Source organism: Oncorhynchus masou, chromosome 9, assembly GCF_036934945.1.
Source record: "Oncorhynchus masou masou isolate Uvic2021 chromosome 9, UVic_Omas_1.1, whole genome shotgun sequence".
NCBI classification, from domain to species: Eukaryota; Metazoa; Chordata; class Actinopteri; order Salmoniformes; family Salmonidae; genus Oncorhynchus; species Oncorhynchus masou.
The window spans coordinates 58,782,220-58,806,386 of NC_088220.1; the positions used below are offsets into that span (position 1 = coordinate 58,782,220).

Below are 24,167 nucleotides of genomic sequence, written 5' to 3' on the forward strand. Positions count from 1 at the left end.
GTGTATAAACCCTGGATGACTTGCGCTGTATTGAAGCCATCCTGGCACTCCTCAATTGTAAAAACATATTTTGGAAGCTACAGTATAGAAATGCACATTTCCTTTATTGTAAATCTGAAAAATACAACATATTTTTAAATGCATATCACAGTCCAACAAACCTGTTATGTATATATATGCACCAAGCCAGCCAATCAGGTTACTGTATAAAATATACGGGAAGTTGCTAAGACTTTTTATGACTCCAGTAGTCTAGGTTGAAAAGCATTTGGGATGATGGAGTATTATCAAGAGAACGCCTAGGCATATCTTTATTCTATGCGAAATAGGCATATCTTCATTCAATGCGAAATAGGCATATCTTTATTCTATGCGAAATAGCTAGCAGAAAGAAAATAATAGCTTCATCCACATCATCTAAGGAATGGCAGGTAAATAATAAAAACGTATATGTACAAATATTATCGGCTGTTTTGCTTTGGTACACTTTGTTTTTAACAAACATGGTATTTATGGTATTACTCTGACAAATATAAATATTAAGAATATTGTAATATTTCTGTTCGAATTCTGGGCAATTTTTTTCGACTTCGACAGCATGCATACTTTCACTTTCGCTATAGGCGTCCAACTCAAGACTGACTGGTGCAGGCAAAATGCACGGTCGATCCCCCGTTTTTTCTGTATGGAGGAGTTGATTTGATAACAATGTATGTGTGTGTGTGAGAGAGAGAGTTCGTAAATTTGCTATGGCCATCAACTCCGATTACAGAGCGCGCTCATCTTAGTCTGCCAGGGCGCAGAATAACTGACGAGTTTACGAACCCTCAACATGCTTTGAATATGCCGGGAGTAAACGTCGGCAAGCTAGCTAACTTTAGCCAGTTAGCTAGGGTGCTTGACTGCCATTGTGAGGTCAGAACGCTCGGATCAACCCTACTCCTCGGCCAGATCGAAATGCTCTGAGTTTACAAACGGACAATCTGACAACGCTCTGATATTAACGAACGTCCAGAGCGCAGTCTGAACGCACTCTGGCACTCCAGAATGAATTTACGAACACACCCCAAGTAAGACACGAACCAAAATATTATACAAAATCATGCATCATTAAAGAGACAAACTGAAGTTGCTACATCAATTGTTAGACTTTTAAATTAATGATATACACATTGATTCTTGATTTTAAAAACAACAACCTATAGATGACTCATGAGCTTAGTTCAACCATTATACTCATCAAAATACAAGCTTGGTTTATTCATTTGTTTGTAAACAATGTAATTGTAAACAAAACACTGTATAGCCTCAAATCATGGTTAAACTATCATGTTGATATCATGGATGGTCAGTCTTCGCATCCATAGCTCTGTCCATGAGTTTGAGAGTGGTTACGTTTCTCCAGCCCCATCCCTCAGTTGTTTACCAAATCAGTGGCGGGGTGCACTCTTTGTTATTGTTCGAGCTGCAGATTGTCCCTTTAAAGGACAAATTGAAATGTAGAATACACTGTATGCTAAATTATAAAGCAGATGCATAAGACTTAGACATCACTCCAACAATGACTAAATTGTAGCTCTGATTAAATCCTATTTACTTTCACCAGACAAGTTGCTCTCCAAGGCTCGGAAGACATTCATAGACAGTGTGACGAAGCCAGTGATCAAGCAGCTCCTGGATGACCTTTTGGAGGACAAGGTGCTGAACGATGAAGAGACAGAATCGGTGACGGAGGAGAACAGCTCTAGGGCAGAGAAGGCACGATGCCTTATCGATATGGTGCGGAAGAAAGGGAGCAAAGCCAGTGAGAAGATGATTGCCAGAGTTCAGGAGAGAGATCCTGGACTTTCTGACAAAATGGGTCTGGCCCCTAGTGAGTGAAACTGATACACCATTCAGTTACGTCTGTCACAGTGCCAAACTTCTCTTAGACTTGATAAGAGTTAGTAAGAATTTAACAGATACTGTAAATGTAATGTAACATGCTGTATTTTCCCTGCAGCACCATCATCGCCCCAGTTATCACAGCAGGAGGAGCAGCCAGTGTCCTCTGTCCTCACCCCCAGCACAAATGACTTTAAGAAGGACATTCTTCAGAGGAAGGGTAGCGAGGTTTGAGCTCTACTTCGTTGTCAAAGGATAGATCAGTGTACATGTATCGGTTTTCTGAGTGCCCCAATAGAATTAGCTTCTGAGTTTATAGTTATCCTATTCGACCAGTAAGCTTTCTTATGAACCCCTTGGGTTACCGGTGTCATAGTTTAGGAAACACAGTTGCTCTAAAGTCTTTACATATATATATATAATAATCTAGGCGTGAAAGTATAGTCAAAGTTTCAACTTGTAATTTCACAAACTGCAATAACTGTGTAACAATGTGTACCTACACTGTTATTACACAGTGGTTTTAGCATGACTTGTAAATTGGGACCAATTTCCACACATATTTTGACTGAGTAGAATTGTTGCTAGGCTATATTACTGTTAAATAACCTTTGCACCTGTCATTGCTTTGCTCGATCAGATTTACCCTCCAATGGATAAGTCTGGTCGGAAGCGTCTGGCCCTGCTCATAAACAACGTGGAGTTTGATGATAAGAACATGCTGAGACGAGGGGCAGAGAAGGATGAAGAGAACATGGAGAGGCTTCTCAGGGATCTGGGATATGATGTGGTGAAACACAGAAACCTGTCTGGACAGGTAAACAGAGGGAGGAAACATCTCTCCTGCTTCTAGAAGAGTGTTTACATGTTTCCTTAGTCTTTGGTTTTTCTCCTCTGTGACTGACAGTATGCTCTTGCAGGAGATGGACGAGGCTGTGAAAGTGTTCTCTAAACGTGAGGAGCACTTATTGTCGGACAGCGTCTTCGTGGTGATGATGTCTCACGGGGAGCTGGGAGCCATCATGGGTGTCCATTACAAGAAAGGGGACCCTAATCTTGACATCTTCCCCATCAACAACATCTTCACACACCTGAACACAGAGAACTGCAAAGCACTGATTAACAAACCCAAAGTCATCCTCATTCAGGCCTGCAGGGGAGGTGATTCTTTCATAAAAATACACATTTCCTAAATGTATGTAAACCTTTTGTACAGGCAACACCTCCATATTAAAGAGGATTTGCATGTTGTTTCAGGCAAGGATGGGTCTGTTTGGGTCAGTGACGCAGTGCCTGGGTCCAGCCTTGACCTGGGGTTAGAGAGTGACTCATTTAGGAGGGAGCACAAAGAGAAGGACTTCATCTCCCTCCTGTCCTGCACACCAGGTTAGTGGGTCATATTAACACATTCTCAGGCATTATATTGTTTGTAAATCAATGTGAGTAAACCCTCATTATATTCCCTTCGCTTTCAGATACTATGTCCTACAGAGATCCAAAGATGGGCACCTTTTTTGTCAAACACATCATGGAGACATTCAACACCTATGCCTGTGATGATCATATAGAAGAATTGTTCAGGAAGGCAAGTATCTGGAAACAGAAAAGATAACATTGTTCTTTCCTCATTGCACTGTATAGAATGATTGATCAGCTTTGATTTACTTTGAGCCACAATAACATATTTGTATTTTCTTCCATACAGGTCATGGGACGCTTTGAAGAGTTCCCCAGACAGATGCCGACCAAAGACAGAGCCACTCTAACAAAGCACTTCTACCTCTTCCCAGGCCTCTGAGAAGTTATGATGATTGATTAATTGTACTGTAATCACAATGGAGGAATAAGGGAGCAGCATATTTTCTGTTATTTTGTATGAAAGAAGTGTTTGGTAGACACTCCTTTTAAGATCATCACCAGTATGTTTTAAATTTATACTTATAATGAACCTTTTAACATGATTTTATCTACAAATTATTTATTATCTGCAAATGATAATATCCTCCTGTAGAGCTACTGGGTAGCCTATGTTGTCTTGTTCCAGCCCTGCTCTAACACACCTGATTTGGCTAATCAACGCCAAGATGTGTTAAAGGTGTGTTAGATCAGAGCTGGAACAAAAACGTATTGGGTACTAGGTTACCCAGTAACTCTCCAGGAGGAAGATTGGCCACTCCTGTTTTAACATTTGGAAGATAAGTAAAATAAGTCTCTGTGACAAAAGCAATATTTGCCAAAATAAAAATATCTCACTGCACTCAAAAACATGTAATACATTTAACAGATGTGATGTGCCTTTGGCTACAAATTAAAATTAACTTAATTTTGCATTTCCACTATTGTTATCAGGAATCAAGATACAGACTGTCAAAGTAACAATGATTATTGTGGCAACGGGCAGGCAAAGGCAGGTCAAGGCAGGCAGAGGTCGAAAATCCAGGGTAAGGCAAAGGTACAGGACGGCGGGCGGACTCAGGGTCAGGGACAGGCAGAGTTCAGTAATCCAGAGGTGGAGCAAAGGTACAGGACGGCAGGCGGACTCAGGGTCAGGCAGAGAGGTCAGGCGGGAGGGTACAGGGTCAGGACAGGCAAAGGTCAAAAACCAGGAGGACGAGGAAAGAGGCTGGGAAATGATAGGCGCTGACAGGAAAAACGTTGGTTAGCTTGAACGAACAAGACGAACTTGCAACAAACAGATAGAGAACACAGGTATAAATACACAGGGGATAATAGGGAAGATGGGTGACACCTGGAGGGGGGTGGAGACAAACAAAAACAGATCAGGGTGTGACAATTGTGAGGCAGTGAGCAAGTTTGCCTATTTGTATTTGCATTTATTAAGGATCCACATTAGCAGCTACTCTTCCTGGGGTCCAGCAACATTAAGGCAGTTATATACCGCTTAAAATATTACATTCCGTAACACTTTACCCAATACATTTAGTGTGTTCCCTCAGGCCACTACTACACAATCACATATTTACAATACAACATCCTTGTGTACGTGTGTGTAGAGTGCGTGTCTTATCATGTGTATGTTATTTCGGTAAGGAGAAGTAGAGTTTTTAAAACCACAGATGAGGTCTAAACTAATGACTTATCTCCATCATAAAAAGTTTTTTAAATCACTAGCAGGCCTGTTCAAGCGGTGTTGTCTAAACCTGTGTGCTACTTGGTATAATCTACAGTAGATTGGTATGGTAGGGTTACCAGTGGCCAATTTGGCATACAGTGAGAAAAAAAGTATTTGATCCCCTGCTGATTTTGTACGTTTGCCCACTGACAAAGAAATGATCGGTCTATAATTGGTCTACGTGGGAGAGTCATTATGGGAGGTTTTGAAAACTAAGGTAGGACATATTTTTCCCTTTACCTTCACAGCACAGAACAGTTTGTAATCTGAATATGTGCTTCGTATTATCACACAGGCAGGAGGCCTATATATTATCATATGTGTGTTTTGCTGTAGCCTACAGTGATTTATTTTATTTGATATTTCCGATATTCCCATATTGTGATTTTGTTCTACTGTTACATTGATGTCTTGAAAATGATATGAAATTGGGGTCTTGTAAGCCCCACAGCTGAGTATGTGTGTACATGGCGGGTGTTCTGCAGTGTCGTCTAAAAGTGTTGCTGTACACTAATGTCTAGAAAATTAGGCTATGCGAAATTCTGACTTGTGTAAGCCTCATAGCTATACTCAAGTATGTAAGCATACTGCAGTGACGTCATGAAATGCTTTGAATTAATTAGCACCTTAGAGAGTGTTGTCCGTTTCACCACCATAGATATTAGGCTACCTGGCTGCTACATTGTGTTTGACACAATGTGCTCCGGCAAAAACTAATATTATTCACTACTATACCAATATATATACCAATATACTGTACAAAGATATACCAATGGTATATCTTTGTAACGGCTTTCGTCTGGTGAAGGTGAAGCGGACCAAAATGCAGCGTGGTATTCTTGAGACATGTTTAATGAAGATGAAAACGAACAATTCAAAAACAACAAACGGACTGTGAAAACCTATACAGCCTATCTTTGTTTTACATTTTTTACAAAAAATAATTTATTATCTTCAATACCATTCATTCTTTACAACTCATAATTTACATACATACTCAAATAATGGTATTTTTAATTAAACTAATTAAACTAAACATAAACCCCAAACAAAACCTCAGGGGAGCATCTTCCCTCCCCGTCACCCTACAAAATACCTTTCCCTATCTCCCCGTCCCTAATCTATCCTCTTACAAATCTAAATGACACCCAGCCCTAAACCCCCTTCCACCTCTCCCGAGCAGCATGCTGCCCCCACTTCCTCTCCTCCCTCTTCATCCTCCCCTCAAATCTCCTTCCACTCTCCTCACTATCCCTTCCACCCCCCAATCTCTCCCTGTCTTCACCATGTCCTGCCTTGCTTCCCACAGCCCCCGTTTAAAGAGACTCATGAGAAGCCAGAGCAGAAACCTGTCCCTATCCGTCCCTCTCGCTCTCCCTACACCCCTCTCTAACCTGGCCCACGTCAATACAAAATCCCCCTTTACCAAACCTAACAACACCCGTGCCCTAGCCCATACTACTCCGGCAAAGGCACAGTCCCAAAAGACATGGCGCACAGTCTCCTCCCTGCCACAAGAGGATCTTGGACAGGTGGGGGATTGCACTAAACTATACCGGTACAAGATGGAACGTACCGGCAAACACTTATGAAGGCTCAACCAATTCAGGTCCTTGAGCCTGCTGTCCAGACCCCGCACCTGCACTCCCTCCCAGACCACTTCCGAGATGCCAACTACAGGCGCCGGACTCTCTGCCTTTCTGACCTCCTCGTACAGGTGCCTATGATCTAAACCTACTCGGGCAACTTCAACCTCTGGGTGCGCACGCAGCCACTTGGCCGCATGACCAAAGTGCCACGGCAGCTGTTCCGCCCGAGGACCCGTGTTAGACCACACCATTATGCTTCTCGCCTGATACGAGAAAAATACCCACAGAAGGTAACCGGACGGGTGTATCACTGGCTGAGCAAGCTCCGTTAACCTCTTACACTTATGGTGGCGCTATTTCATTTTTGGAAGAAAAACGTTCCCGTTTTAAACAAGATATTTTGTCACAAAAAGATGCTCGACTATGCATATAATTGCTACTGTTCGAAAGAAAACACTCTGACGTGTCCAGAAATACAAATATCTTCTCTGTGCGTGCCCTAGAACGTGAGCTTCAGGCAAAACCAAGATGACTTGGCATCCAGGAAATGACAAGGATTTTTGAGGCTCTGTCTTTCATGATCTCCTTATATGGCTGTGAACGCAAGAGGAATGAGTCTGCCCTTTCTGTCGTTTCCCCAAGGTGTCTGCAGCATTGTGACGTATTTGTAGGCAGATCGTTGGAAGATTGACCATAAGAGACCACATTTACCACGTGTCCGCCCGGTGTCCTGCGCCGAAATTGGTGCGCAAAAGTCACCTGCCAGTATTTTTCCATGGAGCAGAGAGAGAGAAGCAAGCTTCCAAGAACTGCATGTCAATGAAGAGATATGTGAAAAAACACCTTGAGGATTGATTCCAAACAACGTTTGCCATGTTTCGGTCGATATTATGTAGTTAATCCGGAAAAAGTTTCACGTTGTAGGTGACTGCATTTTCGGTTCGTTTCGGTAGCCAGGCGCAATGTAGAAAACGGAACGATTTCTCCTACACACAGACGCTTTCAGGAAACACTGCGCATTTGGTATGTGGCTGGGAGTCTCCTCATTGAAAACATCAGAAGCTCTTCAAAGGTAAATGATTTTATTTATTTGGTTATCTGGCTTTTGTGAAAATGTTGCGTGCTACATGCTACACAAAATGCTATGCTAGCTTTGCATACTCTTACACAAATTAGTCAATTTCTATGGTTCAAAAGCATATTTTGAAAATCTGAGATGACAGTGTTGTTAAGAAAAGGCTAAGCTTGAGAGCAAACGCATTATTTTAATTTTATTTGCGATTTTCAGAAATCGTTAACGTTGCGTTATGCTAATGAGCCTGAGGCTTAGTCACAATCCCGGATCCGGGATGGGGAGTTTCAAGAGTTAACAAGAAAGAAACAAAAATTGTGTCCAGCTTGAGGGGGAAATGTGGTACCCCCTACCTCCCTCCCGATGGGACAGATCATGCGTGCCCTGGCGACCCACTCGCACCTGCCACTCCACATAAACTGAAACACAAGCCTCACTAGAGGCCTCCTCAGACAAGTCGGCAATGGGTAGATGTACGCCAAATACAAAAGAGACGGCAACACATCCACCTTTAGGACCAGGACTTTGCCCATAAAAGACAAATACCTAGCTTTCCACATTGCTAGCTTCCTCTGTACCACTGCGATACGCATGTTCCAGTTTAGCGTCGCTGAGCCGGAGGTCTCAAAATGGACCCCGAGAATCCTCAGGGCCCCCTCACAGAGAGATAACCCCCCAGGCACATCCGTTCTACCGTGCCATCTTCCGAAAAACTTGACGGAAGACTTTGCATGGCTCAGAACTGCTCCCGACGCTCGGGTGAAATCCCCAAAGATGGCAAGGGACCTTGTCAGGCACGAGTCCTTGCACAACAGCAAGGAAGTGTCGTCGGCGTACTGCGTCATCTTAACACGCAGCCCACCACTTCCAGGGATCAGCAAACCTTCCACCCCTGTGTCTGCCCTAATGGCAGCCCCCAGAGGCTCCATGTACAGAACGAAGAGGAGAGCCGAGAGTGGGCACCCCTGCCTGACCCCAGACGAGAGGTCAAAAACTTCACCCAAGTGACTATTTACACTAACTCGGCACCCCGCTCCGACATATAATGTACGAATCCATCCTATAAACTTCTCCCCAAATCCTAATCGACCTAACACTCTGAATAAAAAGGATCTATTCACGCAATCGAAGGCTTTCGCCTGATCTAGCGCTGCTACCATAAAAGGCAGTTCTCTATCTTCAACCCAAGCGATGGAGTCCCTGATTAACTGTAGGTTCCATCTAATAGAGCGGCCCTCTACCCCGCACGTCTGATCCTCATGAACGACGTAGGGAAGGGCTGTGCGCAACCGGTCTGCTAAAACCTTTGCAAGTAGCTTGTAATCTACACACAGCATGGTCAACGGCCGCCAGTTGCCACGGTCTGTTACTTCCCCTTCTTATATAAAAGTGACAGCACACCAACAGCCATTGATCCCCGGGACCCCCGTCTCAAGGATGGCCTTCAAGACTTCGAGGACCACTGGTCCAAGTATACCCCAAAACTTGAGATAAAACTCAGCCGGCAGCCCATCCATCCCAGGCACCTTCCCTTTTCCCATCCTCCTAAGAGCGCTCTCAACCTCCTCTAGTGAGATCTGGGCCTCCATCACTTCTCTAATGTCCTCCGGCAACCGCCTGGACAAGTGTTCTAAAAACACATTTCCCTGCTCTACATCTATTTCCCTTTCCTTAAATAAACCTTGGAAATGATCATTTGTCACCCTGACCATATCCTCTGGTTCTCTAACTATACTACCATTTTCTTCCCTAACACCATGCATTACCTTCCTACTCTGTCTTGCCCTAACCAACTTAAAGAACATAGCAGAACAAGTCTCATTATGTTCTAGAAAGCCACTATGCGCACGCTCCAGGAAAGCTCGAGCCTTCCGCTCCTGCAACTCCCTGAGCTGCGCCTTTAGGGTTGCGGATCTCTCCCAGTCAAACGACCCGCCGAGGTTGCCTGCCTCATATTCGAGTTCAATTAACCTTTGGATACGATCCACCTCCCTCCTCTCCTCCCTTTTTTCCTCTTGCAATACCCTATTATAAAAGCCCTAATCCTCACCTTAACTAATTCCCACCACTCTAACACCCCCTCGCACATGGACCGGAGGCCCTCAAGCCTCCGAAAGAAACCATAAAACCCGTCAACAAAAGCCTGCTCCTCCAGCACATCCCGATCTAGCTTCCAGTACCCCCTACCAAAGAGGCAGACTGGCGACCCCACCTGCAGGAGCACCCCGTCGTGATCCGAAAAGAAAACAGGCAACAGCCGCCCAGACAACTTACCCAAAGTGTTCTAAAAACACATTTCCCTGCTCTACATCTATTTCCCTTTCCTTAAATAAACCTTGGAAATGATCGTTGAAATGATCCCGCCAGGGACGGATTCTGGGAGGGGGGAGGATACATAAACTCAGCGAAAAAAAGAGACATCCTCTCACTGTCAACTGTGTTTATTTTCAGCAAACCTAACATTTGTAAATATTAGTATGAACATAACAAGATTCAACAACAGACATAAACTGAACAAGTTCCACAGACATGTGACTAACATAAATGGAATAATGTGTCACTGAACAAAGGGGAGGTGGGGGGGACAAAATAAAAGTAACAGTCAGTATCTGGTGTGGCCACCAGCTGCATTAAGTACTGCAGTGCATCTCCTCCTCGTGGACTGCACCAGATTTGCCAGTTCTTGCTGAGATGTTACCCCACTCTTCCACCAAGGCACCTGCAAGTTCCTGGACATTTCTGGGGGGAATGTCCCTAGCCCTCACCCTCCGATCCAACAGGTCCCAGACATGCTCAATGGGATTGAGATCCGAGCTCTTCGCTGGCCATGGCAGAACACTGACATGCCGGTCTTGTAGGAAATCACACACAGAACGTACATGCTCATTAATTATTTTTTATGGTTCATTGAACAAGCATGGGAAACAGTGTTTAAACCCTTTACAATGAAGATTTGTGAAGTTATTTGGATTTTTACGAATTATCTTTGAAAGAAAGTGTCCTGAAAAAGGGACGTTTCTTTTTTTGCTGAGTTTATAATGGAGGGAATGATATACCGGTGTATGTACAATAATCCTTAGGTGCTTGATATAAAGTACAGAAAAACAAGGGTGGGCTTTCTATTCATCTCATCCTTGACCAGCACAGCTTGCAGAGTTGTGATTTCACACAACATCCTTCTGCAATTTGTGTTTCGTTACTTTTTGCTATGCATCAAATAAATGGTTCAACATGAATTACATCAACCATGGCTTGTCCTGTATTATCTGAAGTTCTGTCTTTAAAACCCTCTAGAGTCTAAGCTGGGGGAAGGGTTCTAAACTAACACTTAGACTTGTTTTAAGATGGTCATACCAACAACTATTTAGTGTATTGATTTTACCCTTAAAATGTATCTTATTTTTTTATATTTTTTTTATTCAACATTACTGCTATTAGCCAATAATAACACATTGAGTAACAGATTCACTGCATGGAACAGTCCCCCCCCCAAAAAAAATCTAAAGTAAGTTTATTCTGAAGTGTCTGCCATATATCTGAGAGATTAGATTTTTTTGTTTTTTTACACTACAGACGTTTGTGAGAAGACCAATTTTCAGGATGTCTCATGTCTGACAAATACTGCTCGAGCTCTGGTACCTTTTCACCAATATATCTCTCTAGCTTAAAACAGACGGATTTTGATTGGGATTTTTTTTGTATGTTAATTAGATTTCCGCAGAGGCGTGGAAATTGCAGGCTAAGGGTTAAGGCGTGGTGATTTGATCTCCTCTATATGGCCTCACAGATGAATGTAATTAGGTTTGCCTTGGGATTTGGTCTTAAAATCTATTTTTATTTGTTACATAGACAACAGGTGTAGACGAACAGTGAAATATTTACTTACGGGTCCTTTTCCAAAAACTCAGTTTAAAAAAATGATTTTTTTTTAAATAAAAAATGTAAATAGTGACAACGAATAAGAGAGTATAAAGTATTCAGATGGTTGTCCTTCTGGAAGGTTCTCCCATCTCCACAGAGGAACTATAGAGCTCTGTCAGAGTGACCATTAGGGCTTCTTGGTCACCTCCCTGACCAAGGCCCTTCTCACCGATTTCCCAGTTTGGCTGGGCGGCCAGCTCTGGGAAGAGTCTTGGTGGTTCCACACTTCTTCCATGTAAGAATGATGAAGGCCACTGTGTTCTGGGACACATTCAACGCTGCAGAAATGTTTTGGTACCCTTCCCCAGATCTGTGCCTCGACACAATCCTGTCTCGGAGCTGTACGGACAATTCCTTTGACCTCATTGCTTGTTTTTTTCTGACTTGCACGGTCAACTGTGGGACCTGTGGCTGGAGTCTGACAATGTTTTGGGCCTTCCTCTGACACCGCCTGGTATAAAGGTCCTGGATGGCAGGGAGCTCGGCCCCAGTGACGTACTGGGCTGTACGCACTACCCCTGTAGCGCCTTGCGGTCAGATGCCAAGCAGTCATCAGGCCTACCACCGTTGTGTCGTCTGCCAACTTAATGCTGGATTAATGATGGTATTGTGAGTCGTTCGCATCTACAGGGAAATATACATTTAGACAGGTTACCTTGGCGTTCTTGGGCACAGGGACAATGGTGGTTTGCTTGAAACATGTACAGTGCCTTCACACCCCTTGACCTTTTACACATTTTGTTGTGTTACAGCCTGAATGTAAAATCTTTTGTCACTGGCGTACACACAATAACCCATTATTTCAAAGTGGAATTATGTTTTTGAAACTTTTACAAATGAATTACAAATGAAAAGCTGAAATGTCTTGAGTCATTAAGTATTCAACCCCTTAGTTATGCCAAGCTTAAATAAGTAGAAATTTGCTTAACATGTCACATAATAAGTTGCATAAACCCACTTTGTGTGCAATAAGATGATTTTACCCCAAAACATACAATTATTTGTAGATCACTCAGTCGAGCAATGCATTTCAAACACAACGACCAGGAGGTTTTCCAATGCCTCGCAAAGAAAGGCACCTACTGGTAGATTGGTAAAAAACATTGAATATACCTTTGAGCATTGTGAAGTTAATTACACTTTGGATGGTGTATCAATACACCCAGTCACTACAAAGATACAGGCGTCCTTCCTACCTCAGTTGCCGGAGTCAAAGGAAACCGCTCAGGGATTTTCACCATTTAAATGCTGTGACAGGAGAAAACTGAAGATGGCTCAACAACATTGTAGTTACTCCACAATACTAACCTAAATGACAGAGTGAAAAGACGGAAGCCTGTACAGACTAAAAATATTCCAAAACATGCATCATGGCACTGAAGTAAAACTGTTAGGGGCAAATCCAATGCAACACATTACTGAGTACCGCTCTCCATATTTTAAAGCATAGTGGTGGCTGCATCATGTTATAGGTATGCTTGTAATCGTTAAAGACTGGGTTGTTTTTCAGAATAAAAAAAGAAAAGGAATGGAGCTAAGCACAGATAAAATCCTATAGGAAAACCTGGTTCAGTCTGCTTTCCACCAGACACTGGGAGATTAATTCACCTTTCAGCAGGACAATAACCTAAAACACAAGGCCAAATCTACAATGGAGATGCACACCAAGAAGACAGTGAATGTTCCTGAGTGGTCGAGTTATAGTTTACTTAAATCTGCTTGAAAATCTATGGCAAGATTTGAAAATGGTTGTCTAGCGATGATCAACAACCAATTTGACAGAGCTTGAAGAACTATGAAAAAAATAATAATGGGCAAATATTGTACAATCTAGGTGTGCAAAGCTCTTAGAGACTTACCCAGAAAGTCTCTGTAATCGCTGCCAAAGGTGATTCTAAAATGTATTGACTCAGGGGTGTGAATACTTATGTAAATGAGATACTTCTCTATTTCATTATCAATACATTGAAAATGTTTTTCACTTTATCATTATGGGGTATTGTGTGTAGATGGGTAAGAAAAAACATATTTAATAAATGTTGAGTTCAGGCTGTAACACAGCAACATGTGGAATAAGTCAAATGGTATGAATCCTTTCTGAAGGCACTGTAGGTATTAGACTGAGTCAGGGAGAGGTTGAAAATCTAAGGAATTCTAGCTGGATGCCCCATGTGACCTCCTCCGCAGTGACTGGGGGGAGAGAGTGGTAGTGGAGCAGAATTCTGAAAGAGTGGGGAAAGAGGAACTGTACACCAATATTATGCAGAGGGAAGGTAGTTTTGGTTTGGATTTGCTCATACCTCAAGTAATGGTAGAGAAAACACTATAAAACCTATCTCAAAGACTTGGACCCTACCTTTCTTGGGCGGTGTCTTTGTTGAGGGAGTGAAAAACTTAGTCATTGTGTTGACTTTACGTGACTTCTCCTTGGTTTTCCTCTCTTCAAACTTGCTGAAGGGTGCGATGGCAGGCTGGGGCTGTGCTGCCCCCTGGTGGTTGTTAGCGTACGCTGCCGCCTCCTCCTCCTTCTGTAACCTGGGACACAGAACAGGCATTGCTGTTACTACCACATGATCAATACTTCCGACAGACAGAGACAGACAGAAAAAAATGTCAGAGATCAAAAAGTCAAGAATCATGACACTGTTCCATTTGCTTCTGTGAAAATGGCTGTTAAAATGTTGTTTTTTTGACCAATGATCAAAAGTTACAGCTGCATTTTGTTATTGTTTTGTTTTCGACTGCACTCCTCAATTTTATGCAGGCCATTCAGTGTTTGCCACCGGGCTCCTAGATTTAAAATTGAGTGCTACCTCCGCCCAGCAGCTGGGGGTTGATGCAAAACAAGTTTGCTCAGATAGACAACCACACCTCTCTGCCAGTGCATGGTCCTCCTGGATCTGTTTGTGTCTGGTTTGTTGGTACTCCTCCCGCCAGCACTTGGAGCAGAGGCCCTGCCAGGCCGTGTTGCCATAGAAACCACATCCCTTCGTACACAGCAGCTCTGACTGGTCCACATGGATCCCACGACGTTCCGACCGGTGGCTCATCCCTCACGGCTAGCGTGGATACGGCTGGGAATAACAGGAAAATGACAAGACTGAATGGTAGAAAGATCCACAGTCTGAAGTAGGCCTACATCAAACTTGATGGCTATTTTTTATTTATCAGGACTTTGACAAAGTTGAATGCCCACACACTATGGGCCACATTCAGGTTGAGCTATTTGATAAAAATGTATGTTTAATAGAGGTAGCTAGCGTAAAGACACATTTCAATACACACACTGAAAATCTTAGTGAATTCCTGTGCGTATCAAAATATGATTTCATATGGCAGTGTTTACACCTTTACCACCGTAACATTAAGGTCAACACTGGAAATCTGACAAGATTTTGAACCCCTAAGAATCTGCCTATCCCTGATGATTTTTACTCCCGACTCACATTGGGAATGCATGATACGAAAATCAACACAGGAGGAATTTAATGGATGACCACAAACACTGGTGAAAATGTTTATGGCCTTCTAGCTGTGTCAAATCCCAATAGTGTAGCTGCCCTACACTTGACTTTGTTTGAAGCCACATTACAACGTTACATTACAACGTTATTAGTAGCTAGCCATCCTGATTTATAAACAAGCTAGTTAGCTACTTTACTACCAAATATTCCAACCCTACTACGATGTAATGCAATGTAATGGGCTTAGCTAAACTCTAACTAGCTTGCTAACATTAGCTAGCTCTAAATTCACGAAAAACGCGACACAATGACATGACAAAGCTAGCTAGGCTTCTTCTGGTAGCTAAATATTAACAGTAAACTTAGCTACAAAAATAAGATAATTAAGTATTCTACAATGGACACACCTGACCACTGGGTCCTTAGCAGAGTAGAGATACATTGAACTAGGGTTTGGCTCACTACTAGAAGCTAACATTAGCTAGTTTGCGGTTGACGTTAGCTAGCTAGGGTGACAGTAATTCCAGACCCAACAAAATTGACAAACAATTTCGTTAGCTAACAACATTCTGCGACTCATTACCTTTTCAGAAAGATTATTGAGTGTAGATATATGTAGTTTTTTTATGCAGCCAATTGGCACCATCTGCTACCCACCCGTCTGACAGACCAGTTTGTTTACGTAGTCACCCTTCTTCCTCGTTAGTCGATATCCAATAGCGCGCCCTTGAGACCATTTCAGGTATACAGACAGTCCTGTGCAACACTATATTCCTTCAAATGGGAAATTATTAAAATGTTGTTCATTTTATAAGGGGTTATTATTCAGAGCGATTTACAGTTAGTGTATGAATGTTAAGGCAGTTAGATATGGACAACCACATATCACATTCATAGTAAGTAGCTATATAATAAAGTATTGATGTCAGACGTTTTCGGGAAGATGGGCAGGGACTCAGCTGTCCTGACCACTGGGTTCTGACAAATGATGTGTATAAACCCTGGATGACTTGCGCTGTATTGAAGCCATCCTGGCACTCCTCCTCAATTGTAAAAACATATTTTGGAAGCTACAGTATAGAAATGCACATTTCCTTTATTGTAAATCTGAAAAATACAACATATTTTTAAATGCATATCACAGTCCAACAAACCTGTTATGTATATATATGCACCAAGCCAGCCAATCAGGTTACTGTATAAAATATACGGGAAGTTGCTAAGACTTTTTATGACTCCAGTAGTCTAGGTTGAAAAGCATTTGGGATGATGGAGTATTATCAAGAGAACGCCTAGGCATATCTTTATTCTATGCGAAATAGGCATATCTTCATTCAATGCGAAATAGGCATATCTTTATTCTATGCGAAATAGCTAGCAGAAAGAAAATAATAGCTTCATCCACATCATCTAAGGAATGGCAGGTAAATAATAAAAACGTATATGTACAAATATTATCGGCTGTTTTGCTTTGGTACACTTTGTTTTTAACAAACATGGTATTTATGGTATTACTCTGACAAATATAAATATTAAGAATATTGTAATATTTCTGTTCGAATTCTGGGCAATTTTTTTCGACTTCGACAGCATGCATACTTTCACTTTCGCTATAGGCGTCCAACTCAAGACTGACTGGTGCAGGCAAAATACACGGTCGATCCCCCGTTTTTTCTGTATGGAGGAGTTGATTTGATAACAATGTATGTGTGTGTGTGTGAGAGTTCGTTCGTAAATTTGCTATGGCCATCAACTCCGATTACAGAGCGCGCTCATTTTAGTCTGCCAGGGCGCAGAATAACTGACGAGTTTACGAACCCTCAACATGCTTTGAATATGCCGGGAGTAAACGTCGGCAAGCTAGCTAACTTTAGCCAGTTAGCTAGGGTGCTTGACTGCCATTGTGAGGTCAGAACGCTCGGATCAACCCTACTCCTCGGCCAGATCGAAATGCTCTGAGTTTACAAACGGACAATCTGACAACGCTCTGATATTAACGAACGTCCAGAGCGCAGTCTGAACGCACTCTGGCACTCCAGAATGAATTTACGAACACACCCCAAGTAAGACACGAACCAAAATATTATACAAAATCATGCATCATTAAAGAGACAAACTGAAGTTGCTACATCAATTGTTAGACTTTTAAATTAATGATATACACATTGATTCTTGATTTTAAAAACAACAACCTATAGATGACTCATGAGCTTAGTTCAACCATTATACTCATCAAAATACAAGCTTGGTTTATTCATTTGTTTGTAAACAATGTAATTGTAAACAAAACACTGTATAGCCTCAAATCATGGTTAAACTATCATGTTGATATCATGGATGGTCAGTCTTCGCATCCATAGCTCTGTCCATGAGTTTGAGAGTGGTTACGTTTCTCCAGCCCCATCCCTCAGTTGTTTACCAAATCAGTGGCGGGGTGCACTCTTTGTTATTGTTCGAGCTGCAGATTGTCACTTTAAAGGACAAATTGAAATGTAGAATACACTGTATGCTAAATTATAAAGCAGATGCATAAGACTTAGACATCACTCCAACAATGACTAAATTGTAGCTCTGATTAAATCCTATTTACTTTCACCAGACAAGTTGCTCTCCGAGGCTCGGAAGACATTCATAGACAGTGTGACGAAGCCAGTGATCAAGCAGCTCCTGGATGACCTTTTGGAGGACAAGGTGCTGAACGATGAAGAGACAGAATCGGTGACGGAGGAGAACAGCTCTAGGGCAGAGAAGGCACGATGCCTTATCGATATGGTGCGGAAGAAAGGGAGCAAAGCCAGTGAGAAGATGATTGCCAGAGTTCAGGAGAGAGATCCTGGACTTTCTGACAAAATGGGTCTGGCCCCCAGTGAGTGAAACTGATACACCATTCAGTTACGTCTGTCACAGTGCCAAACTTCTCTTAGACTTGATAAGAGTTAGTAAGAATTTAACAGATACTGTAAATGTAATGTAACATGCTGTATTTTCCCTGCAGCACCATCATCGCCCCAGTTATCACAGCAGGAGGAGCAGCCAGTGTCCTTTGTCCTCACCCCCAGCACAAATGATTTTAAGAAGGACATTCTTCAGAGGAAGGGTAGCGAGGTTTGAGCTCTACTTCGTTGTCAAAGGATAGATCAGTGTACATGTATCGGTTTTCTGAGTGCCCCAATAGAATTAGCTTCTGAGTTTATAGTTATCCTATTCGACCAGTAAGCTTTCTTATGAACCCCTTGGGTTACCGGTGTCATAGTTTAGGAAACACAGTTGCTCTAAAGTCTTTACATATATATATATAATAATCTAGGCGTGAAAGTATAGTCAAAGTTTCAACTTGTAATTTCACAAACTGCAATAACTGTGTAACAATGTGTACCTACACTGTTATTACACAGTGGTTTTAGCATGACTTGTAAATTGGGACCAATTTCCACACATATTTTGACTGAGTAGAATTGTTGCTAGGCTATATTACTGTTAAATAACCTTTGCACCTGTCATTGCTTTGCTCGATCAGATTTACCCTCCAATGGATAAGTCTGGTCGGAAGCGTCTGGCCCTGCTCATAAACAACGTGGAGTTTGATGATAAGAACATGCTGAGACAAGGGGCAGAGAAGGATGAAGAGAACATGGAGAGGCTTCTCAGGGATCTGGGATATGATGTGGTGAAACACAGAAACCTGTCTGGACAGGTAAACAGAGGGAGGAAACATCTCTCCTGCTTCTAGAAGAGTGTTTACATGTTTCCTTAGTCTTTGGTTTTTCTCCTCTGTGACTGACAGTATGCTCTTGCAGGAGATGGACGAGGCTGTGAAAGTGTTCTCTGAACGTGAGGAGCACTTATTGTCGGACAGCGTCTTCGTGGTGATGATGTCTCACGGGGAGCTGGGAGCCATCATGGGTGTCCATTACAAGAAAGGGGACCCTAATCTTGACATCTTCCCCATCAACAACATCTTCACACACCTGAACACAGAGAACTGCAATGCACTGATTAACAAACCCAAAGTCATCCTCATTCAGGCCTGCAGGGGAGGTGATTCTTTCATAAAAATACACATTTCCTAAATGTATGTAAACCTTTTGTACAGGCAACACCTCTATATTAAAGAGGATTTGCATGTTGTTTCAGTCGAGGATGGGTCTGTTTGGGTCAGTGACGCAGTGCCTGGGTCCAGCCTTGACCTGGGGTTACAGAGTGACTCATTTAGGATGGAGCACAAAGAGAAGGACTTCATCTCCCTCCTGTCCTGCACACCAGGTTAGTGGGTCATATTAACACATTCTCAGGCATTATATTGTTTGTAACTCAATGTGAGTAAACCCTCATTATATTCCCTTCGCTTTCAGATACTGTGTCCTACAGAGATCCAGAGATGGGCACCTTTTTTGTCAAACACATCATGGAGACATTCAACACCTATGCCTGTGATCATCATATAGAAGAATTGTTCAGGAAGGCAAGTATCTGGAAACAGAAAAGATAACATTGTTCTTTCCTCATTGCACTGTATAGAATGATTGATCAGCTTTGATTTACTTTGAGCCACAATGACATATTTGTATTTTCTTCCATACAGGTCATGGGACGCTTTGAAGAGTTCCCCAGACAGATGCCGACCAAAGACAGAACCACTCTACCAAAGCACTTCTACCTCTTCCCAGGCCTCTGAGAAGTTATGATGATTGATTGATTGTACTGTAATCACAATGGAGGAATAAGGGAGCAGCATATTTTCTGTTATTTTGTATGAAAGAAGCGTTTGGTAGACACTCCTTTTAAGATCATCACCAGTATGTTTTAAATTTATACTTATAATGAACCTTTTAACATGATTTTATCTACAAATTATTTATTATCTGCAAATGATAATATCCTCCTGTAGAGCTACTGGGTAGCCTATGTTGTCTTGTTCCAGCCCTGCTCTAACACACCTGATTTGGCTAATCAACGCCAAGATGTGTTAAAGGTGTGTTAGATCAGAGCTGGAACAAAAACGTATTGGGTACTAGGTTACCCAGTAACTCTCCAGGAGGAAGATTGGCCACTCCTGTTTTAACATTTGGAAGATAAGTAAAATAAGTCTCTGTGACAAAAGCAATATTTGCCAAAATAAAAATATCTCACTGCACTCAAAAACATGTAATACATTTAACAGATGTGATGTGCCTTTGGCTACAAATTAAAATTAACTTAATTTTGCATTTCCACTATTGTTATCAGGAATCAAGATACAGACTGTCAAAGTAACAATGATTATTGTGGCAACGGGCAGGCAAAGGCAGGTCAAGGCAGGCAGAGGTCGAAAATCCAGGGTAAGGCAAAGGTACAGGACGGCGGGCGGACTCAGGGTCAGGGACAGGCAGAGTTCAGTAATCCAGAGGTGGAGCAAAGGTACAGGACGGCAGGCGGACTCAGGGTCAGGCAGAGAGGTCAGGCGGGAGGGTACAGGGTCAGGACAGGCAAAGGTCAAAAACCAGGAGGACGAGGAAAGAGGCTGGGAAATGATAGGCGCTGACAGGAAAAACGTTGGTTAGCTTGAACGAACAAGACGAACTTGCAACAAACAGATAGAGAACACAGGTATAAATACACAGGGGATAATAGGGAAGATGGGTGACACCTGGAGGGGGGTGGAGACAAACAAAAACAGATCAGGGTGTGACAATTGTGAGGCAGTGAGCAAGTTTGCCTATTTGTATTTGCATTTATTAAGGATCCACATTAGCAGCTACTCTTCCTGGGGTCCAGCAACATTAAGGCAGTTATATACCGCTTAAAATATTACATTCCGTAACACTTTACCCAATACATTTAGTGTGTTCCCTCAGGCCACTACTACACAATCACATATTTACAATACAACATCCTTGTGTACGTGTGTGTAGAGTGCGTGTCTTATCATGTGTATGTTATTTCGGTAAGGAGAAGTAGAGTTTTTAAAACCACAGATGAGGTCTAAACTAATGACTTATCTCCATCATAAAAAGTTTTTTAAATCACTAGCAGGCCTGTTCAAGCGGTGTTGTCTAAACCTGTGTGCTACTTGGTATAATCTACAGTAGATTGGTATGGTAGGGTTACCAGTGGCCAATTTGGCATACAGTGAGAAAAAAAGTATTTGATCCCCTGCTGATTTTGTACGTTTGCCCACTGACAAAGAAATGATCGGTCTATAATTGGTCTACGTGGGAGAGTCATTATGGGAGGTTTTGAAAACTAAGGTAGGACATATTTTTCCCTTTACCTTCACAGCACAGAACAGTTTGTAATCTGAATATGTGCTTCGTATTATCACACAGGCAGGAGGCCTATATATTATCATATGTGTGTTTTGCTGTAGCCTACAGTGATTTATTTTATTTGATATTTCCGATATTCCCATATTGTGATTTTGTTCTACTGTTACATTGATGTCTTGAAAATGATATGAAATTGGGGTCTTGTAAGCCCCACAGCTGAGTATGTGTGTACATGGCGGGTGTTCTGCAGTGTCGTCTAAAAGTGTTGCTGTACACTAATGTCTAGAAAATTAGGCTATGCGAAATTCTGACTTGTGTAAGCCTCATAGCTATACTCAAGTATGTAAGCATACTGCAGTGACGTCATGAAATGCTTTGAATTAATTAGCACCTTAGAGAGTGTTGTCCGTTTCACCACCATAGATATTAGGCTACCTGGCTGCTACATTGTGTTTGACACAATGTGCTCCGGCAAAAACTAATATTATTCACTACTATACCAATATATATACCAATATACTGTACAAAGATATACCAATGGTATATCTTTGTAACGGCTTTCGTCTGGTGAAGGTGAAGCGGACCAAAATGCAGCGTGGTATTCTTGAGACATGTTTAATGAAGATGAAAACGAACAATTCAAAAACAACAAACGGACTGTGAAAACCTATACAGCCTATCTTTGTTTTACATTTTTTACAAAAAATAATTTATTATCTTCAATACCATTCATTCTTTACAACTCATAATTTACATACATACTCAAATAATGGTATTTTTAATTAAACTAATTAAACTAAACATAAACCCCAAACAAAACCTCAGGGGAGCATCTTCCCTCCCCGTCACCCTACAAAATACCTTTCCCTATCTCCCCGTCCCTAATCTATCCTCTTACAAATCTAAATGACACCCAGCCCTAAACCCCCCTTCCACCTCTCCCGAGCAGCATGCTGCCCCCACTTCCTCTCCTCCCTCTTCATCCTCCCCCTCAAATCTCCTTCCACTCTCCTCACTATCCCTTCCACCCCCCAATCTCTCCCTGTCTTCACCATGTCCTGCCTTGCTTCCCACAGCCCCCGTTTAAAGAGACTCATGAGAAGCCAGAGCAGAAACCTGTCCCTATCCGTCCCTCTCGCTCTCCCTACACCCCTCTCTAACCTGGCCCACGTCAATACAAAATCCCCCTTTACCAAACCTAACAACACCCGTGCCCTAGCCCATACTACTCCGGCAAAGGCACAGTCCCAAAAGACATGGCGCACAGTCTCCTCCCTGCCACAAGAGGATCTTGGACAGGTGGGGGATTGCACTAAACTATACCGGTACAAGATGGAACGTACCGGCAAACACTTATGAAGGCTCAACCAATTCAGGTCCTTGAGCCTGCTGTCCAGACCCCGCACCTGCACTCCCTCCCAGACCACTTCCGAGATGCCAACTACAGGCGCCGGACTCTCTGCCTTTCTGACCTCCTCGTACAGGTGCCTATGATCTAAACCTACTCGGGCAACTTCAACCTCTGGGTGCGCACGCAGCCACTTGGCCGCATGACCAAAGTGCCACGGCAGCTGTTCCGCCCGAGGACCCGTGTTAGACCACACCATTATGCTTCTCGCCTGATACGAGAAAAATACCCACAGAAGGTAACCGGACGGGTGTATCACTGGCTGAGCAAGCTCCGTTAACCTCTTACACTTATGGTGGCGCTATTTCATTTTTGGAAGAAAAACGTTCCCGTTTTAAACAAGATATTTTGTCACAAAAAGATGCTCGACTATGCATATAATTGCTACTGTTCGAAAGAAAACACTCTGACGTGTCCAGAAATACAAATATCTTCTCTGTGCGTGCCCTAGAACGTGAGCTTCAGGCAAAACCAAGATGACTTGGCATCCAGGAAATGACAAGGATTTTTGAGGCTCTGTCTTTCATGATCTCCTTATATGGCTGTGAACGCAAGAGGAATGAGTCTGCCCTTTCTGTCGTTTCCCCAAGGTGTCTGCAGCATTGTGACGTATTTGTAGGCAGATCGTTGGAAGATTGACCATAAGAGACCACATTTACCACGTGTCCGCCCGGTGTCCTGCGCCGAAATTGGTGCGCAAAAGTCACCTGCCAGTATTTTTCCATGGAGCAGAGAGAGAGAAGCAAGCTTCCAAGAACTGCATGTCAATGAAGAGATATGTGAAAAAACACCTTGAGGATTGATTCCAAACAACGTTTGCCATGTTTCGGTCGATATTATGTAGTTAATCCGGAAAAAGTTTCACGTTGTAGGTGACTGCATTTTCGGTTCGTTTCGGTAGCCAGGCGCAATGTAGAAAACGGAACGATTTCTCCTACACACAGACGCTTTCAGGAAACACTGCGCATTTGGTATGTGGCTGGGAGTCTCCTCATTGAAAACATCAGAAGCTCTTCAAAGGTAAATGATTTTATTTATTTGGTTATCTGGCTTTTGTGAAAATGTTGCGTGCTACATGCTACACAAAATGCTATGCTAGCTTTGCATACTCTTACACAAATTAGTCAATTTCTATGGTTCAAAAGCATATTTTGAAAATCTGAGATGACAGTGTTGTTAAGAAAAGGCTAAGCTTGAGAGCAAACGCATTATTTTAATTTTATTTGCGATTTTCAGAAATCGTTAACGTTGCGTTATGCTAATGAGCCTGAGGCTTAGTCACAATCCCGGATCCGGGATGGGGAGTTTCAAGAGTTAACAAGAAAGAAACAAAAATTGTGTCCAGCTTGAGGGGGAAATGTGGTACCCCCCTACCTCCCTCCCCGATGGGACAGATCATGCGTGCCCTGGCGACCCACTCGCACCTGCCACTCCACATAAACTGAAACACA

General features: G+C 42.5%; 3 protein-coding genes across 7 annotated transcripts; 2 read left to right on the forward strand and 1 right to left on the reverse strand.

The window, feature by feature from the left end:
• Nucleotides 1-217: 217 nt before the first annotated feature.
• LOC135546337 (caspase a-like) lies at nt 218-4,212 on the forward strand. Its single transcript, XM_064974680.1, has 8 exons — nt 218-431; nt 1,607-1,873; nt 2,003-2,112; nt 2,525-2,701; nt 2,805-3,045; nt 3,142-3,270; nt 3,360-3,469; nt 3,590-4,212. Exons 1-8 carry the CDS (start codon nt 425-427, stop codon nt 3,680-3,682), a joined length of 1,134 nt encoding a protein of 377 aa, XP_064830752.1. The 5' UTR covers nt 218-424; the 3' UTR covers nt 3,683-4,212.
• A 5,551-nt stretch (nt 4,213-9,763) lies between these two features.
• LOC135546338 (rab5 GDP/GTP exchange factor-like) lies at nt 9,764-15,822 on the reverse strand. 5 transcript variants are annotated; one of them, XR_010456568.1, is made up of 5 exons: nt 15,647-15,764; nt 14,471-14,673; nt 13,956-14,134; nt 12,713-13,821; nt 10,104-12,223 (listed from the first exon to the last, which is right to left on the reverse strand). XR_010456568.1 is itself a non-coding variant. In XM_064974683.1 (4 exons), the coding sequence occupies exons 2-4, from the start codon at nt 14,647-14,649 to the stop codon at nt 9,990-9,992; spliced, it is 423 nt and encodes a 140-aa protein (XP_064830755.1). In that variant the 5' UTR covers nt 14,650-14,673; nt 15,647-15,764; the 3' UTR covers nt 9,764-9,989. The 5 variants fall into 5 exon arrangements, 4 of the variants coding, with proteins under 4 accessions (XP_064830755.1, XP_064830754.1, XP_064830753.1 ...); XM_064974683.1 differs by lacking the exons at nt 10,104-12,223; nt 12,713-13,821 and adding an exon at nt 9,764-10,054; XM_064974682.1 differs by having other exon boundaries at nt 10,104-13,821; nt 15,721-15,822.
• A 449-nt stretch (nt 15,823-16,271) lies between these two features.
• On the forward strand, nt 16,272-20,268 carry LOC135546340 (caspase a-like). The gene is made up of 8 exons (XM_064974685.1): nt 16,272-16,487; nt 17,663-17,929; nt 18,059-18,168; nt 18,581-18,757; nt 18,861-19,101; nt 19,198-19,326; nt 19,416-19,525; nt 19,646-20,268. Exons 1-8 carry the CDS (start codon nt 16,481-16,483, stop codon nt 19,736-19,738), a joined length of 1,134 nt encoding a protein of 377 aa, XP_064830757.1. The 5' UTR covers nt 16,272-16,480; the 3' UTR covers nt 19,739-20,268.
• The last annotated feature ends 3,899 nt before the right edge of the window (nt 20,269-24,167 follow it).

Coding starts and splice junctions, on each gene's coding strand:
- LOC135546337 (XM_064974680.1), top strand. Junction 1,874..2,002: donor CAAAATGGGTCTGGCCCCTA/GTGAGTGAAACT, acceptor TTTTCCCTGCAG/CACCATCATCGCCCCAGTTA. Junction 2,702..2,804: donor ACAGAAACCTGTCTGGACAG/GTAAACAGAGGG, acceptor ATGCTCTTGCAG/GAGATGGACGAGGCTGTGAA.
- LOC135546338 (XM_064974682.1), bottom strand. CDS start 14,649: ATGAGCCACCGGTCGGAACGTCGTGGGATCCATGTGGACCAGTCAGAG. Junction 14,135..14,470: donor GACCATGCACTGGCAGAGAG/GTGTGGTTGTCT, acceptor TCTGTGTCCCAG/GTTACAGAAGGAGGAGGAGG. Junction 13,822..13,955: donor AAAGACACCGCCCAAGAAAG/GTAGGGTCCAAG, acceptor CCACTCTTTCAG/AATTCTGCTCCACTACCACT.
- LOC135546340 (XM_064974685.1), top strand. Junction 18,169..18,580: donor TTCAGAGGAAGGGTAGCGAG/GTTTGAGCTCTA, acceptor TTGCTCGATCAG/ATTTACCCTCCAATGGATAA. Junction 19,327..19,415: donor CCTCCTGTCCTGCACACCAG/GTTAGTGGGTCA, acceptor CTTCGCTTTCAG/ATACTGTGTCCTACAGAGAT.